General features: G+C 46.9%; 1 protein-coding gene across 6 annotated transcripts; it reads right to left on the reverse strand.

Moving 5' to 3' along the window:
• Window positions 1-101: 101 nt before the first annotated feature.
• On the reverse strand, window positions 102-17,312 carry CD37 (CD37 molecule). 6 transcript variants are annotated; one of them, XM_006941004.5, is made up of 10 exons: window positions 17,171-17,312; window positions 5,571-5,663; window positions 4,886-4,960; window positions 4,703-4,775; window positions 3,691-3,815; window positions 3,521-3,595; window positions 2,867-2,971; window positions 1,958-2,194; window positions 1,494-1,577; window positions 102-487 (listed from the first exon to the last, which is right to left on the reverse strand). In XM_006941004.5, exons 3-10 carry the CDS (start codon window positions 4,952-4,954, stop codon window positions 410-412), a joined length of 846 nt encoding a protein of 281 aa, XP_006941066.2. In that variant the 5' UTR covers window positions 4,955-4,960; window positions 5,571-5,663; window positions 17,171-17,312; the 3' UTR covers window positions 102-409. The 6 variants fall into 6 exon arrangements, with proteins under 6 accessions (XP_006941066.2, XP_006941065.2, XP_006941067.3 ...); XM_006941003.5 differs by lacking the exons at window positions 5,571-5,663; window positions 17,171-17,312 and adding an exon at window positions 5,187-5,474 and having other exon boundaries at window positions 102-314; window positions 420-487; XM_006941005.5 differs by lacking the exons at window positions 5,571-5,663; window positions 17,171-17,312 and adding an exon at window positions 5,187-5,474 and having other exon boundaries at window positions 3,691-3,792; window positions 4,707-4,775.
• Between the last annotated feature and the right edge of the window lie 87 nt (window positions 17,313-17,399).

A 17,399-nucleotide genomic window follows, 5' to 3' on the forward strand; every position in this document is an offset into this window, starting at 1 on the left:
TTAATCTCATCCTCTCTTCTAAATAAGACGTGGGCTATGCTGTGTTGCCTTCCCTCACCCGCAAAGTGTGTTGGTTCGTGTTTTGACAGAGGATAAAACTATTTTACCAAAACGCAGGGGATTTATTTGGGGTTTGGGCGAAAAATAATCCTGTGGGAGGTGCGGTAGGCCAACACATGAGGCAAGGAAATGAGGTATCTTTGGGGGCAGGAAGCTGGTGACCAGAAGCCTCAGGTCCCGCGGGAGAGGTGACAGCAGATGGGCAGGCAGACATCTGGGTCCCCGGGGAAATGAGGAGGTTGAGGACTCAATGGCTGGGGCGAAAGGGGTTGAACAAATATTTACACACCACAGGGAAGCCTCTGGGGCACTTGAAGGGGTCAGGGCGGGGCTTTGGGAAGGGCGGGGCCTAGAGGTACCGAGCAAGCCGGTCGTAGACTTGGTCCAGGTTTCTGCACAGGAATATGGAGAGCGTCATGAAGCTGAGCTATAGAGAAAGGAGACCTGGTCAGAGAGGTCCAGAGGATGTTGGCGAGGGTGATGGGGGTAGGGAAGATGGGGGTCCCGAGGGAGAAAAAGGGGTGGGGCCAGGGGATAAAAATAAAGCAAGGAGATTTGGGTTGGGGGCGCGGTCGTGGGGAGCGGAGAAGGGAGTAGAAGGTGGGTGGGGCTAGAGGGAGAGCTGGGCCAGGTTGTGAAAGATGGGATCAGGGATGGGAATTTGGAGGCTTGGGGTTAGTTACTAAAGACGCGAGGGAGAGAGGGAGGATGGGAAGAAGAATAGGGTGGGGTAGAGGTGCCCAGCTGCGTCTAGCGCAGGTTTGGAGTCTGGGAAGGAGTGCGATCCAGAGATAGCCCAGGGTACTTTATTCCGGAGGCTCATCTGTCTCCCCCTCTCCCTCGGCCGCTAGTTCCACCTCGACCTCCACCTCCACGCTCCCGTTCTCAGGTTGTTCCTCGTCTTGATCCCAAAGCGGCCAGGGCCCCAGGGCCATGGGCAGCTTGACCTGTGGGGACTTGTCCCCCCAGTTGGGACAGGCGTCCGCCATGCCCCAGCCACCCCAGAGACCGCCGCTACGCCCGCTGGTGCTCAGCACACCACAGCGCCCGCCGCCTCCGCCATCAGCCCTGGGACCAAGCCCGGGGCTCGAACCATAGGCGTCCGGCACCTGCAGCTGGCGCTCCCGGCAGAGCGCCCTACGCAGTAGTAGCAGGCTCAGCCCCGCCACACTCGCCTGCAGGGAAAAGGGAGGAATATTGCAGCTGAGAGCAGAGCGCTAGAACGCCAAGGGAGGCGGGAACGCCTACTCCCTGCGTACAACCAATCAGGGCTCACAGAAGATAGGTCTTGTGCGGGGAGGCAGAAGAGCCTGGATTGGCTGAAGCTCTATCACGCCTGCACCTTTCCCGGAGAATGGGAAGGCGCGCAATTTGGGGGCGGAGCCATCTAGTGATTGTAGGGCTAATCGCAAATAGGGGCGGGACCAAATTACCTCAAGTAGACCGACGCCCAGACAAATGCCTACTATGGAGATGAGGTTGTTGTGCAACCACTTCTGGAGGCTCCGCGCGCAGCCCTAGGGATATAGGGAAAGGTTAAAGGTAGGGTCCTCTCTGGGATTCTCCCTCAACCCCGTGCACACTGTTTTCCTTAGCCCAGCCCTCACCCCTCTTTCAGGCACCACCCCGCATCCCTAGTTACTAGGGTTCTCTAGTCTCCACCTCGTCCGGTCCAACCCTCCTTTCAGCCATGCTTTTCCTTTTAGGCCCCGCCCCGCAGACCACGCCCCTTCTGGGGAGCTCCACCCCTCCTGTTGTGCCGCTTTCTCGTAGCCCCACCCTACTTGCAGACTCCTCCCAGGTCCTGCGGCCCCGCCTCCTGGGGAGCAAACCCCTCCCACAGCTCTACCCCCTCACCGGCCCCTCCCCTTCCTAGCGGGCTCCAAACCCTGCCCACCTCGCTGTAGATATCGCTGTTTGCAGGGACCAGGCAAAGGTCTGTACTGTGGCGGGGCCGCGCCAGTGGTCCCAGCCGGCTGAAGTGGGGGAAGGAGAGTTTCTCGAAGACGGCGGAGTCGTTGCTCGCCGATGAATTATAGCAGGAGCAGGGCACGCGGTGCACCTCTGACTCGTTGCTGCTGAGGCTGGGGATACTGAACCAGTCCCGAGGAGAGTTCCAGCCGCAGCAGCGCAGCTAGAAGAGGGACAAGAGTCAGAGAGACGTGGACTGGAGGGATTCAAAATGATTTGGGCGTTCAGGGGACTGGGTGGTGTGCATGAGGTCATGTTGGGGAGCAGAGGGCCAAGTAATGGGTGTAGGTGATGGACCACACGCGGGCTAGGCTTGGGGACGTTAGAAGAACTTGGGGTTGGTGGAGACCAGTCACGGGTGACATGGGGCTGTGGGAGGAGCTGCAGAATCACGCTGTGGATGGAAGATTGGGTGGGCGGTGCAATTCAACCTCAGGTGGGGAACAGGTGGATGGGAGGTCAGGGCCACGAGAGTGGCCAGAGTGGAGTCTCACGTGGGCCGGGTCCTGTGAGGGCCAGAGTCACTCAGGGTTAGGGAGTGGGGTCACGCTAGGGCCTTGGGGCTGAGGGCGAATTCTTATCAGGGCACAAATCAGAGCCTCTCCAGGGTCTGGGAGCTGGGGGAAACGACCGCACAGGAGTCAGTCGAGTTGCCATCTGGGGACGGGGCCACGCAGTAGGTAGGGTGGATGGATAGGGTTACCCTTAGCTAAGGTCCTGGAGCTGGGCGCCCCGGCTTGGTCGGGGCAGAGTCTCCCTGGGACAGGGGACAGGGCTGTCAGAGTCCCAGACCTACAGGGAAGGATGCACGTCCGGGTAGGGGGGGCTCACCCACCTGGAACTGCACGTAGTCCCAGCTCTCCTCCGCCGCCGACTCCTCCGGGTGCGCGTGGTAGCGTTGGATGGTCTCCATCACGATATCCTTCACCCTCCGCTCCAGCTAAGAGGCTAAGAGTGAGGCCGGATCCCCACGCGCTTCCCCACCCCCAATTTGCCCCGACCCACTCCAGCCTCTTCTGGGCTTTCTCAGTCCCATGAGGTCCCTGAACGTCTTAAGTTGGTCTCGATTTCTCACCCAATGGCTAGCTATGTATTTGTTCCTTAAAATCTCTGCCTATCATGTCTTTGTTTCTCCCACTGTCTCCCACGATCTCTCATTAGGTCTCTGCCTCTTTCTTGGAGCCTCTTCTTTCTCCGCCTGTTTTTCTCTTTTTTTTCTATTTCCCTTTGGATCTCTCTTGCTATGTCTTTCTTCCTCCGTGCCTGTCATCCTCGTCGTTGAGTCTTCCTTCGACTCAACTCATCTCTATCTTCTTTGTGTCTGTCTCTGTGTCCCTATGTTTTTCCATCTGCCTCTGCCTGTCACTATTATTTCTTTGTCCATGTCAGCTCTTGTCTACCTTTGTTTCCGTCTTTTTCAGCCCCCTCCCTACACCCCCGTCCCCCACAGGAGCTTGGGAGGAGTGGGGGGAGGGGAAGCCAAGCTCACCCGGGTCCGCTGAGTGGAGATGAGGATTCCTAGCGTGATCTGCATGGCAAACAGGAGCAGCAGTATCCCAAAATACTGGGGAGGGGGGGCAGCAGAGTGGGGGAGATCAGGCTGAGCCCCTTCCTTGGATGTGGGGCTCTATTGGAGGGGGGTGTGGGGAGGGCACTCACCAGGCCCAGCAGGCAGCGGAGCTCCTTCAGGGCCCCCACACAGCCCAGGAGAGCAAGACCCATGGTGAGAATTCCTGAGATGGCCAGGGCCTTGGACCAGATCTGCAGGGGCATGAAGGACAGGCCTGGGGGAGGTGAGAGGCAGTGACATTGGGCACGGTGCTCACAGCCCCAGGTAGCCCCATTCCCCACCCATGCAGCCACTCAACTGGGGAGCAGTATTGGGGGGGGCTCTTTCTCTGCGTGTCTGTCCCTGCCACATGTTGAGTCTCTGTTCCCCCCCTTCTGGGATGCTATCTCCCCCTCTCTCTGGCACTCTGTTCCTCCTGAGTCACCGTCCCCTCAACACCCTCTCTAGGTCTCTGTTCCCTTCTCTCTGGATCTCTGTTCCTTTCTCCCTGGTCATAGTCTCTCCCTCTTGCTCTCAGTCTCTCTTTCCTCCTTCAGCCCCTCCTCACCCCCAAAAGTTTCAGTCCCATCTCTTGGCAATACATCTGTCACTTAGACCTCCCAAGGGGTAGGGGTGCATGATATCTATTTCCAAGTGCTATTTTCAGGGACACATGGGAGGCATGTGTTCAACACAGTCCTCAGTACAGGGCACACACTTATTAAACATGAGCTATCAGTATTTCGACTATCACTCCATTATTATTTTCCTGCTATTACTATTATTATTAATGTTATATCTGCTCTTCCATTTCCTTGCTGCGTGACAGCCAGTAAGTGACGTCCCCTCCCTGAACCTCAAGAGAGGGGAAGGTTTGTGGGAGGATCTGATAAGGATCTGCACTACATCTAACACGTAGGAAGTGCCTGAGAAATGGCTATTATCATTTTTATTAGTATTCATATGCACAACTCATTTGCCAGAGGAAGGCACTGAGACTAAGAGCAGTGGGCAGGCTGTGAAGCAGAGTCTGGGACAAGGGAGACCCCGGGATGTCACTTAGGGGCAGACCGGGTCACACTTGCTCCAGGAGGCCCCTCCCAGGAGCCCTGGCCCCCTCACCTACAAAGGACACGAAGCTGGTCTTGTCAATGAGTATCCAGATGCCAAAGCAGAAAATAAGGCTGCCTAGGACCTGGAGGGAGGAGATGAGAATATGGCGGTGGGCAAAGGAGGGGGGGATATCAGGTCAGGTGGCTGTGGCAGGGGCTGGGGCCTGGGCTGGGTAGCCATGTGGCAACTCACGAAGAAGAAGAGGTTGAAAACGAAGAGGAGGTACTTGATGAGGCTGAGGCAGCTGTCCTGGGCCGACATCTTCGCCTAGAGGGGTGGGCAGCCAGAGGGGAGGGACCGAACAGAAGAGGTGTTAGCAGTGGAGGAGAAGGGCAGAAAGAGGCTGTGAGAGAGGGGGAGGGAGAAAGGAAGAACGCGAGAAAGAGGAAGTTCCAGAGGTGGAGCCCCGCCCCCTCCCTCTACACCCTCGAGGTGGCTTTCTCGTCTATCTGGGCCCCTGTCGCCCTCATCTGCCCCAGACACACACCAGTACCTGAGGGGCCTTGGGATTTGTGGGCACCAAGGACACGTTGGGTAGTTCCTCCCAGGTCTCCATGGCTCAGGCTGGGGGACCCGCAGGGACTCCTGATCTACTTGCACCCACCTACTCTGGGCCCCGGGGCCCCAGGCCAGCCCTGGACAGCAGCCGACCTCACAGACACTCTGACCTCACTGCCTGCTAAGCTTTGCCATCTCTGCATCCATCTCTGTCCCCTCTTCCTGGCCCTCTGTCTCTGTCCTCTCTCTGGGTCTCTGGTGTCCCTCCCCCAACACCTCCCACCTCACCTTCCCCCGCATCTACCCTCTCCCTCTCTGGGTTTCTGGCCCCTTCTCTCAGCACGCCTGTCTTTTCTCTGCTTATGCCGCATCCCCGCACCTTGTCATGGCCTCTCTCTCAGAGTCTGCATCCGGTTCTTGACAACAAGTGTACACCACGCTGTTCCCATATGCTGGGGAAGGGGCTGGGCACCTGGGGGAAGTGAAAGTGCTTCAGTGCCCCACGTGGGAAGGTCCCTGGGAGTGAGGGGGTGGCCTGGCTGTGCCAAAACACCCAGAGAGGAAGCTGGGTCTCTGCAGTACTTCCTGCTTCTGCAGTGGGGCCCCAGCAGGGTGAGGCTGGGGAGGAGTCCGGATTGAATCCGTGACCTTGGCAGTTAGATCGAGGTCTGCTGTACTTGATGGTCTCCAGCCTCTGTAGTCTCTCCTGTTGGCCCCCACTCTTGTCAAATCGGATTTCCACCGTTGGGGATGTTCCTACCTCTTGACGTCCATCCAGGCCCTGGGAAACCCGCCCCTCTTAGAGACCTAACACCCTCTCTTTCTGAGAGATCTCGTCTACCATTTTTTTTTTTTAAGGCTCCAAATGCAATTTATTTTCTTATTAATGTTACCAAAAATCAATTCATGTTAATAGTATTCTGATTTTTGGCTCTGGACTTTCTTTTTCTCTTTCCATTGTTATTGAGGGATAATTGATAATTGCAATTGTATGTTATTTCAAGTGTCCAACATGATGATTTGATCTACATATGCATTGTGGAATGATTTCCAAGATCAGGATAACATTTTGATCATCTCACATAGTTAACTATTTTTATTTTTTTGGTGGTGGTGAGAACACTTAATAGGTATTCTCAGCAACTTTCCAGTTTACAATACTGGATAATAATCTATAATCGCCATCCTGTATATTAGATCCTCAGAATGTATTCTTTTTTTTTTATGCTTATTTATTTGAGAGAGAGTGAGAGTGAGAGACAGAGAGAGAGAGAGAGAGAGAGAGAGAGAGAGAGAGAGCAGGGGAGGGGCAGAGGGAGAGGGAGAGAGAATCCTAATCCTAAACAGGCTCCATGTTGCCAGCGCAGAACCCTATGTGGAGCTCGACCTCATGAACCTTGAGATCATGACCTGAGTGAAATCAAGAGTCAGATGCTTAACCAACTGAGCCCCCAAGGCACCCCTGAATGTATTCTTTTAACTGAAAGTCTGTACCCTTTGATCCACATCCCCCCATTTCCCCTATTCCCCAGAGCGTGATGGTCAGGACCCTATTCTCTGTTTCTATGAAATTCTCCCCCTGCCCTGTTTTTTAATTTTTTTAATTATGTTTCTTTATTTTTGAGAGACAGAGAAAGACAGAGTGCGAGCGGGGAAAGGGCAGAGGGGAGGGGGGGGACACAGAATCAGAAGCAGGCTCCAGGCTCTGAGCTGTCAGCAGAGAGCCTGATGCAGGGCTCGAACTCACAAACCAGGAGATCATGACCTGAGCCGAAGTTGGACGCTCAACCAACCGAGCCACCCAGGCGCCCCTCCCCCTGCCCCGTTTTTAAAATAAGATTCCACATTTCAATGATACCATGAAGTCTTTCTCTGTCTGGCTAATTTCACTTAGCATAATGCCCTCCAGGTTCATCCATGTTGTAAATGGCAGGAGATATATATATATATATGGTTGACCTTATATGTGTGGGTATACTCCCTTATTACATTGGTTTATGTGCCTGTTTGTATACCATTTTTTTAAGTTTATTTATTTTGAGAGAGAGAGAATGTGCACCAGTGGGGGAGGGACAGGGAGAGAGGGAGAGAGAGAAGCCTAAGCAGGCTCCATGCCCAGTGTGGAGCCCTACATGGGGCTCCATCCCACAAACCGTGAGATCATGACGGAGCTGAAATCAAGAGTCAGCACTTAACTGACTGAGCCATCCAGGCATCCTATACCATTTGTTTTGATTACTATAATTTTGTCATATAGTTTGAAACCAAGAAGTGTGATGCCTCCAACTTTGTTCTTCTTTCTCAATATTCTTTTGGCTATTTCTTTTTCCTGTTGTTATTTACCTTTTCTAAATTAATTAATTAATTTATTATTTAATTTATATCCAAGTTAGTTAGCATATAGTGCAAAAATGATTTCAGGAGTAGATTCCTTAATGCCCCTTCCCCATTTAGCCCATCCTCCCTCCCACAACCCCTCCAGTAACCCTCTGTTTGTTCTCCATATTTAAGAGTCTCTTATGTTTTGTCCCCCTCCCTGTTTTTATATTATTTTTGCTTCCCTTCCCTTATGTTCATCTGTTTAGTATCTTAAATTCCTCATATCAGTGGAGTCATGTGATATTTGTCTTTCTCGGACTAATTTCACTTAGCATAATACTCTCCAGTTCCATCCGTGTAGTTGTAAATGGCAAGATTTCATTCTTTTTGATTGCTGAGTAATACTCCATTGTGTATGTATGTGTGTGTGTGTATATATATATATATATATACACATATATACATACCACATCTTCTTTATCCATTCATCCATCGATGGACATTTGGGCTCTTTCCATATTTTGGCTATTGTTGATAGTGCTGCTGTAAACATGGGGGTGCATGTGTCCCTTCGAAACAGCACACCTGTATGTATCCCTTGGATAAATGCCTAGTAGTGCAGTTGCTGGGTCATAGGGTAGTTCTACTTTTAGTTTTTTGAGGAACTTCCATACTGTTTTCCAGAGTGGCTGCACCAGTTTGCATTCCCATCAACAATGCAAAAGAGATCCTCTTTCTCTGCATCTTTGCCAACATCTGTTGTTGCCTGAGTTGTTAATGTTAGCCATTCTGACAGGTGTAAGGTAGTATCTCATTGTGGTTTTGATCTGTATTTCCCTGATGATGAGTGATGTTGAGCATTTTTTCATGTGTTGGTTGGCCATCTGGATGTCTTTTTTGGAGAAGTATCTATTCATGTCTTTTGCCCATTTCTTCACTGGATTCTTTGTTTTTGGGTGTTGAGTTTGATAAGTTCTTTATAGATTTTGGATACTAATCCTTTATCTGATACGTCATTTGCAAGTGTCTTCTCCCATTCTGTCAGTTGCCTTTTAGTTTTGCTGATTGTTTCCTTCACTGTGCAGAAGCTTTTTATTTTGATGAGGTCCCAATAGTTCATTTTTGCTTTTTTTTTCCCCTTGCCTCTGAAGACATGTTGAGTAAGAAGTTGCTGTGGCTGAGGTCAAAGAGGTTTTTGTCTGTTTTCTCCTCTAGGATTTTGATGGCTTCCTGTCTTACATTTAGGTCTTTCATCCATTTTGGCTTATTTTTGGTGTATGGTGTAAGAAAGTGGTCCAGGTTCATTTTTCTGCATGTTGCTGTCCAGTTTTCCCAGCACCATTTGCTAAAGAGACTGTCTTTATTCCATTGGATATTCTTTCCTGTTCTGTCAAAGATTAGTTGGCCATACATTTGTGGGCCCATTTCTGGGTTCTCTATTCTGTTCTATTGATCTGAGTGTCTGTTTTTTGTACCATTACCATACTCGTAATGATTACAGCTTTGTAATACATCTTGAAATCCGGGATTGTGATGCCTCCAGCTTTGGTTTTCTTTTTCAAGAATTGCTTGAAAAAGAATTGCTTTGGCTATTCAGGGTCTTTTTGCTTCCATACAAATTTAAGATTGTTTGTTCTAGCGCTGTGAAGAATGCTGGTGTTATTTTGATAGGGATTGCATTGAATATGTATTTTGCTTTGGGTAGTATCGACATTTTAACAATGTTTGTTCTTCCAATCCAGGAGCATGGAATATTTTTCCATTTTTTGGTATCTTCTTGAACTTCTTTCATAAGCTTTCTCTAGTTTTCAGTGTATAGATTTTTCACCTCTTTGGTTATGTTTATTCCTAGATATTAAAAAAAATTTTTTTTAATGTTTATTTATTTTTGAGAGAGAGGGAGAAACAGAGTGTGAGTAGGGCAGGGGCAGAGAGAGAGGGAGCCACGGAATCCGAGGCAGGCTCCAGGCCCTGAGCCATCAGCACAGAGCCTGATGTGGGCCTCGAACCCACAAACCGTGAGATCATGACCTGAGCTGAAGTTGGACGCCCAACCGACTGAGCCACCCAGGCACCCCTATTCCTAGGTATTTTATGGTTTTTGGTTATTTACTTTTGAGAGAGCAAGAGTGCGAGTGAGGGAGGGGCAGAGAGAGAGGGGGACATAGGATCCAAAGTAGGCTCCGTGCTGACCACAGAGAGCCCGATGTGGGACTTGAACCTATGAACCATAAGATCATGCCACGAGCTGAAGCTGGACTCTCAACTGACTGAGACACCCAGGCACCCCTCTTTTTGGCTATTTCGAGGTCTTTTGTAGTTCTGTACAAATTTTGGGACAGTTTTTCCTACTTCCATGAAAAATGCCAATAGAATTAAAAAAAATTTTTTTTAACATTTATTTATTATTGAGAGACAGAGCATGAGCAGGGGAGGAGCAGAGAGAGAGGGAGACACAGAATCCAAAGCAGGCTCCAGGCTCTGAGCTGTCAGCACAGAGCCCGACGTGGGGCTCGAACTCACAAATCGCGAGATCATGACCCGAGCCAAAGTTGGATGCCCAACCGACTGAGCCACTCAGGTGTCCCTAGAATTTTGATAGGGATTGCACTGAGTCTGTAGGTTGCTTTGGATACTATGGACATTTTCACAATATTGATTCTTCCTAGCCAAGAACACAGGATGTCTTTCCATTTCTTTTTTTTTTCGATTTCTTTCATTGGTATCTTATAGTTTTCACCTCCTTATTGAAATTTATTCCTAGGTATTTTATTATTTTGATGCTGCTGTAAATGGTTTTGCTTTCTTCTCTTTCAGATAGTGTGTTGTTAATGTATAGACATGCAACTGATTTCTGTATTTTGATTTTGTATTCTATAACTTTACTGAATTTGTTTATTAGTTATAACAGCTTTTTGTTGGAGTCTTAGGGTTTCTTATATAAGATTATGTTGTCTGCAAACATAAACTTTTCCTCCTTTCTGATTTGGATGACTTTTATTTCTTTTTCTTGCCTAATTGCTATGGCTAGGATTTCTGGTATTATGTTGAATAGAGGTGACAAGAGTGGGCATTTTTGTATTGTTTCTGATCTTAGAGGAAAAACTTTTGACTTTTAACACTGAGTATAATGTTAGCTGTGGGCTAGTTACATGTGGCCTTTATTATGTTTAAAAAAATTGTTTTTTAGGTTTATTTATTTTGAGAGAGGGAGAAAGGCAGAGAAAGAGGGAGAGACTCCAAAGCAGGCTTTGTGCTGTCAGCATGGAGCCTAACATGGGGCTTGATCTCACAAACCGTGAGATCATGACCTGAGCTGAAATCAAGAGTTAGATACTCGACTGAGCCACCCAGGTGTCCTTAGCCTTTATTATGCTGAGGTACATTCCTTTTATACCTAATTTGTTGAGGATTTTTATCATTAAGGGATGTTGAATTTTGTCAAATGCTTTTTCTGCATCTATTGAAATTATCATGTGATGTTTATTTTTCATTCTGTTAACATAGTACATCACATGTGTTGATTTACCTATGTTGAACCATATGTATGTTGCATCCCAGTCATAAATCCCACTTGATCATGGTGTGTGAGCCTTTTAATGTGGTGTTGAGTTCAGTTTACTGGTATTTTGTTGCGGACTTTTGTATCTATGTTCACCAGGGATACTGGACTACAATCTTCTTTTCTTGCAGGGTCCTTGTCTAGCTTTGGTAAAGCTGGCCTCGTAAAATGAGTCTTGAAATATTCTTTCCTCTTGAATTTTTGAGAAGAATTTGAGAATGATTGTTGTTAATTCTTCCTTAAAATGTTTGGTAGAATTCACCCATAAAGGCATCTGGTCCTGTACTCTTATTTGTTGGGGGCTGAATCAATCTCCTTGCTCATTATTTGCCTGTTCAGATTTACTGCACGATTCAGTCTTTGTAAGATGTGTATTTCTAGCAATGTATCCATTTCTTCTAAGTTATCTAATTTATTGGCATATAATTGTTCATACTAATCTTTTATGATCATTTGTATGTCAGGGGTTTCAGTTATTAAATCTCCTCTTTATTTATAATTTTGTTAATTTGAGTCATTTGTCTTTTTTGTCTTAGTCAGCTAAAGATTTTTCAACTTTTGCAGCACGTGGGTGGCTCAGTTGGTTAAGTGTCGGACTTAGGCTCAGGTCATGATCTCACAGTTCATGAGTTTAGGCCCCACATCAGGCTCTCTGCTGTCAGTGCAGAGCCCACTTGGGATCCTTTGTCTGCCTCTCTCCGCCCCTCCCCACTCACGCTCTCTCTCAAAAATAAATAGACATTAAGAAAAAAAGATTTTTCAATTTTCTGTTTTCAAAAAACCAAATCTTAGTTTAATCGATCCTTTAAATCGTCTTTCTAGTCTCTATTTCATTTATTTCTGCTGTAATCACTATTATGCCACCTTCATGCTGAGTTTGTTCTTGTTTCAGTTCCTTGAGGTGTAATGTTAGAACACAGATGCAAAAATCCTCAACAAAATACAGTACTAGCAAACTGACTTCACTCTTTTTCATTCTTATTTCTCTTTCTCTCTCTCTTTTTTTCTCCTCTGACTGAATAACATCAAGAGATATGTCTTCAAGTTCACAGATTCCTTCTACCTTGGTGGACCAACCCTGGGTGATGCCCTCATTCCCATACAGCCCATCAGTTCCTAAGCCAATACATCCTGTGTCTTGATTCTCTATGTTCTCTCCTTCTCTCTGTCCTCATTGCTTGGGCTGGCTCAGGACTTGTGCTTTCCCATCTGGACCCAGAGCTAAGCCTCCTCCATTCTCTTAGTCTCTCCCTTCCAGTCCACTCCCTACGTGGCCTGAGAGGATCTTTTGAAGCCCAGACCTGGATTATACAGCCCTATGTCCACATCTATTAGGACACAGATTTACCACCCCTCATCCCTCAGCAACTCTTCTAAGCCATCATTAAATCTTCTGTGCTCTACTACTAATATACAGTTCAAATTCACTCACTTCTCTCCAAGGCCACTATCCTAATCCAGGCTGTATTATTTTCCATACAAATAATTACAATTGCTTCTCTACTGATTGTAGGGTGTGGATGGTGACACCCTGCCCCTGCCCCTAAAAAGATATGTGCATGCTGGGTCATCTGGGTGACTCAGTCGGTTGAGCATCCAGCTTTGGCTCAGGTCATGATCTCACGGTTCCTGAGTTCAAGTCCCTCATCGGGCTCTCTACTGTCAGTGCAGTGCCTGCTTCGGATCCTCTGTCCCTCTCTCTCTGCACCTCCCCCACTCATGCTTGCTCTCTCTCCAAAATGAATAAACATTAAAAAAAAAAAAAAAGACATGTCCATGCCAAAGCAATACTGAAAAAGAAGAACAAAACTGGAGGTATCATAACCCCCGATTTCAAGATACACTACAAAGCTGTAGTAATCAAAACAGTGTGGTAGTGGGACAAAAATAGACACATAGAGCAATGGAACAGAACAGAGAGCCCAGAAATAAACCCACGATTATATGATCACTTAATGTTTGACCAAAGAGGCAAGAATATACAGTGGGAAAAAAGACAAATGGTCCAGGAAAAACTGGACCACTTTCTCCCTCCACACACAAAAATAAACTCAAAATGGATTAAAGACCTAAACGTGAGATCTGAAACCATAAAAATCCTAGAAAAGGACACAGGAAGTAATTTCTCTGACATGAGCCATAGCAACATTTTCCTAGATATGTCTCCTGAGGCAAGGGAAACAAAAGCAAAAATAAATTACTGCTACTACATCAAAATGAAAGGCTTCTGTAGAGCAATGGAAACAACCAACAAAACTGAAAGACAACCTACTGAATGGGGGAAGATATTTGCAAATGACATTATCTGGTGAAGGGTTAGTATCCAAAATATATAAAGGACTTCTATAACTCAATAAAAAAAAAACCCAAAAAATAAAAACAAAAAAAACCCCAAAACAGAACAAAAAAAAATTAATCCAAACGCAGAAGACATGAACAGATACTTCTCCAAAGAAGACATATAGATGGCCAGCAGATACATTAAAAGATGCTCAACATCACTGATAATTAGGGAAATGCAAATCAAAACCGCAATGAGATATCACACCTGTCAGAATGGCTAAAATTAAAAACACAAGAAACAACAAGTGTTGATGAGGATGTGGAGAAAAAGAAAACTTTGTGCACTGTTGGTGGGAATGCAAACTGATGCAGCCACTGTGGAAAACGGTATGGAGGTTCCTCAAAACCAAAACCAAAAACAGAATTACCATATGATCCAGCAGTTCCACTACCAGGTATTTACCCCAAAGAATACTAAAAACACTAATTTGAAGAGATACATGCATCATTGCATTTATTGCAGCATTATTTACAATAGCCAGATTATGGAAGCAGCTGAAGTGTCAATTGATAAATGAATGGAAAAAGAAGATGTGAGATATGTATACAATGGAATATTACTCGGCCATAAAAAAGAATGGAATCTTACTATTAGCAATGACATGGATGGATCTACAGGATATAACACTAAGTGAAATAAGTCAGAGAATGACATAGTTGCTCATATATGGAATTTAAGAAACAAATGAACAAAGAAAAAAAAGAGACAACTCAAAAAATAGACCCCAAACAATAGGGAACAAAATTATGGTCACCAGAGGAGATCTGGGCAGGGGGATGGGTAAAATAGGTGGAGATGATTAAGAGTACACTTATGATGTGGGGCACCCGGGTGGCTCAGTCAGTTGGGCATCCGATCATGATCTCATTGCTTTTTGGGTTCGAGCCCTGCGTGGGGCTCTGTGCTGACAGCTCAGAGCCTGAAGCCTGCTTTGGATTCTGTGTCTCCCTTTCTCTGCCCCTCCCCAACTTGTACTCTGTCTTTCTCTCAAAAATAAAAAAAAAACATAAAAAACAAAAAAGAGTACACTTATGATGAGCACTGAGTAATGTATAAAATTGTTGAATCGCTGCATTGTACATTTGAAACTAATATAACACTGTATGTTACCTACACTAGAATAGAAAAAAAAGGATATGTCCATGTCCTGGAATCTGTGAATGTGACCTTATCTGGCTAAAAGGGTTTTTCAGACGTAATTAAGGATCTCGACATGAGATCACCCAGCATTATCTGAGGGGGCCCTAAATAAATCTAATGGTGAGTGTCTTATACTGTAAGAGACACACAGGAGAAGACAGAGAGACGAGAATGCCAGGTGAAGGAAGAGGCAGAGATTGGAATTATTCAGCTGCAAGTTATTTTAGGAAACTCTTTGACTATGGCTCATGATTTGGCCTTAGTCCAGGGAACGTAAGAAATTTGGGGTTTACTTGGATCCTCAGAAAGACTTAACTTGAAAAGGGGCAGGGTTTCATAGGTTCAGGAGAGGAGGTGGAGAGAGTTTTGGAGGAAAAGGGAAGTTTGGTGAAAGGATTAGAACCAGGGAGCAGGGGGGACAAAGGAGGTGAGGACTGTGCAGAGGAAGATGGCACCTGAGGCAAGGCCTGAGAGCAAGGTGGATGGTATGTATTATAGAGACAAAGAAGGGCGGGGAGGAGGAGAGGAGGTAAAGAGGCTTAGAAGACATTCTGACTTCTTTCAATTGTTTAGTTGCCTCATTTAATTTAGAAATAGTACTTTGTGATGTGATTTGAAGTTTGGGTTAGAGAGCGAACAGCCAAGAAAGAATTCTTGACATATTTTTGGTGCAAAAAGGTGATTGTATTCCAGCATGGGGATAGGACCCGTGGGCAAAAAGGACTGCTTTGGGATTGTGAAGAGGGACTGATTATATGCTTTTTAATTAGTGGGGTTTAAGGATTGCGTAAGTCTCTAAGGAATTTGGAAGCACGGCTTTCAGGATCTTGAGGGGCTAGCTGCCGTTAAGATAAGGTTACTTTTACTCTTTAAAAAAAATTTTTTTTTAATGTTTACTTATTTTTGAGAGAGAGAGAGAGAGAGAGAGAGAGAGAGAGAGAGAGAGAGAGAGAGACAGATACAGATACAGAATGTGAAACAGGCTCCAGGCTCCGAGCTGTCAGCACAGAGCCTGATGTGGGGCTGGAACTCAAGGACTTCAAGATCATGGCCTGAGCCAAAGTCGGACACTCAACCGACTGAGCCACCCAGGCGCCCCTACTTTTGGTCTTTAATAAAACATACACATTAAGGCATTAAGACAGCCATGAGTTCCTTGAGGAATGTCAAGCTCTGTATGTTGCAGGTATCTATCAGTGGGCTGCAAGCTGTAAGGAAACTTAGCTTTGGCTACATTTCTCTCATCTTTGTTCATTTTACAAAGAGGTAAACAGAATCCTGAAAACATCTGCAAGCCTCAAGGTACTGTTTACAATAGGCATCCCATACAGGTTTTTGCTTCTTTTACAGCTGTAGCTCTCCAATTTAATTTTGAATAATAAAAAAAGTTTGGAGAGATCAGAATTTCCCCATGATTGCCATTGGGAGTTCTGAAATACTTTCTGTCGAGTCGTTCCATTTCCTTGTAAGTGCGCTCCAAAACCTGCCAGAGTCCCAGAAGGGGCAGGGCGACCTCAGAGCGTTTTGATGCCTGGGAACCCCAGTTCCTAGAGGTTTCTCTTTAGAGCAAAGAGAAAAATTCCTAGATGGCACAGTTGGAATAAGAACAGCCCAGTTCCAAACAGGAGGGGGAATGAAGTCCCAAAGAGTAGTCTCAGGGAGGACAAAGCCTTAAAACAGATGCCCAAATAAAGCCTGGAGTGCTCAAATCACGAAGAGTGAAGTTGAAATCCAGGAGAAAACACCTTCAAACTCCCGGGTCATCAAGAAAGCAGTAAGCTCAGGGGCGCCTGGGTGGCTCAGTCGGTTAAGCATCCTACTCCTGGTTTCCACTCAGGTCTGTGAGTTGAGCCCCATGTCCAGCTCTGTGCTGCCAGTGCAGAGCCTGCTTGGGCTGTCTCCCTCTCTCTCTGCTCCTCCCTCACTTGCGCTGCTGTCTCTGTCTCTCTCAAAATAAATAAATACACTTAAAAAATATCTAAAATAAACAAAACTTGTCAGTTATTTTGCCAGCAAAAGTGAGTTATTGGTCCCTTCCCCCCCCCCCCCCCCCCCCCCCCCCGAGGAATAATAGAGAATTGCAATTCAGGACAGGCAAGTTAGGGCAAAACCACAGTCAAGTCCAAGAAAAAAGGAGAAAAATACTCTTTGATAGAGGAAGGCGGGGAGCTGGGAGGGCTTTTGTAAATAAAAATCTATTGGAATGAACTGGGAATCTGAAGTGTAGGGACTTCGCATTGGCTGAGCGAGTTGTGAAAGTCTCTCATTGGCTGGGGTGTTGCTGGGTAGGAAAAAAAACTTTCTTCCTCCTGGTGAGATAGTACAGTAGTCACTGCCAAGGTAGGTTTCTTCCTGTCGGGTCTACAATTGACTGGAGTGGTAGGGTGTGAGAGCTCCCCTTGCTGGCCCCCAGACTCAATTTTAGAGAGGCTACCCTTCATTAATATTTCGCGTCTGCAATCCCAGTAGGTTTCTGAGCTCTCTGAAGGCAAGGTCCGTGTCTGTCCTGTTGGACACATATTTAAGCTTTGGATAGTAGTGGGGGAAGCTTAACTAAACACCATAAGTTTGAAAGCAAGAGAAATGACTGGGAAGAACAAGCTTCCCACCTCACCCACATCTCCACCTCACTCAGGGGTGTGGAAGCAAAGTTCATGCTCCAGACTCGGGATACAGCTAAAAGCTTGGCTTCAGCACCACGCGCAGTGGGGAGGGTGTTGGGTGCCGGGTCCAAAGCGGGAAGAGACGAAGGCGGGCAGGCCAGGAGGCTCGCGCAGGAAACCGAGTGGGGAAGCAGCTGGAGGGCGCGCGGAAGAGCGCGCGTGCGCAGTGCAGGGGGGCGT

The sequence above is a fragment of the Felis catus genome, chromosome E2, assembly GCF_018350175.1.
Source record: "Felis catus isolate Fca126 chromosome E2, F.catus_Fca126_mat1.0, whole genome shotgun sequence".
Classification (NCBI taxonomy): Eukaryota; Metazoa; Chordata; class Mammalia; order Carnivora; family Felidae; genus Felis; species Felis catus.

What these genes read in the sequence shown, in the direction of transcription:
- CD37 (XM_003997517.6), bottom strand. Translation starts at nt 5,249, where the DNA reads ATGGAGACCTGGGAGGAACTACCCAACGTGTCCTTGGTGCCCACAAAT. An exon ending in GGGACTACGTGCAGTTCCAG is followed by an intron (nt 2,195 to 2,866) that starts GTGGGTGAGCCC and finishes TCCCTCTTCTAG; the next exon opens with CTGCGCTGCTGCGGCTGGAA. An exon ending in ACAGCGATATCTACAGCGAG is followed by an intron (nt 1,578 to 1,957) that starts GTGGGCAGGGTT and finishes CTATATCCCTAG; the next exon opens with GGCTGCGCGCGGAGCCTCCA.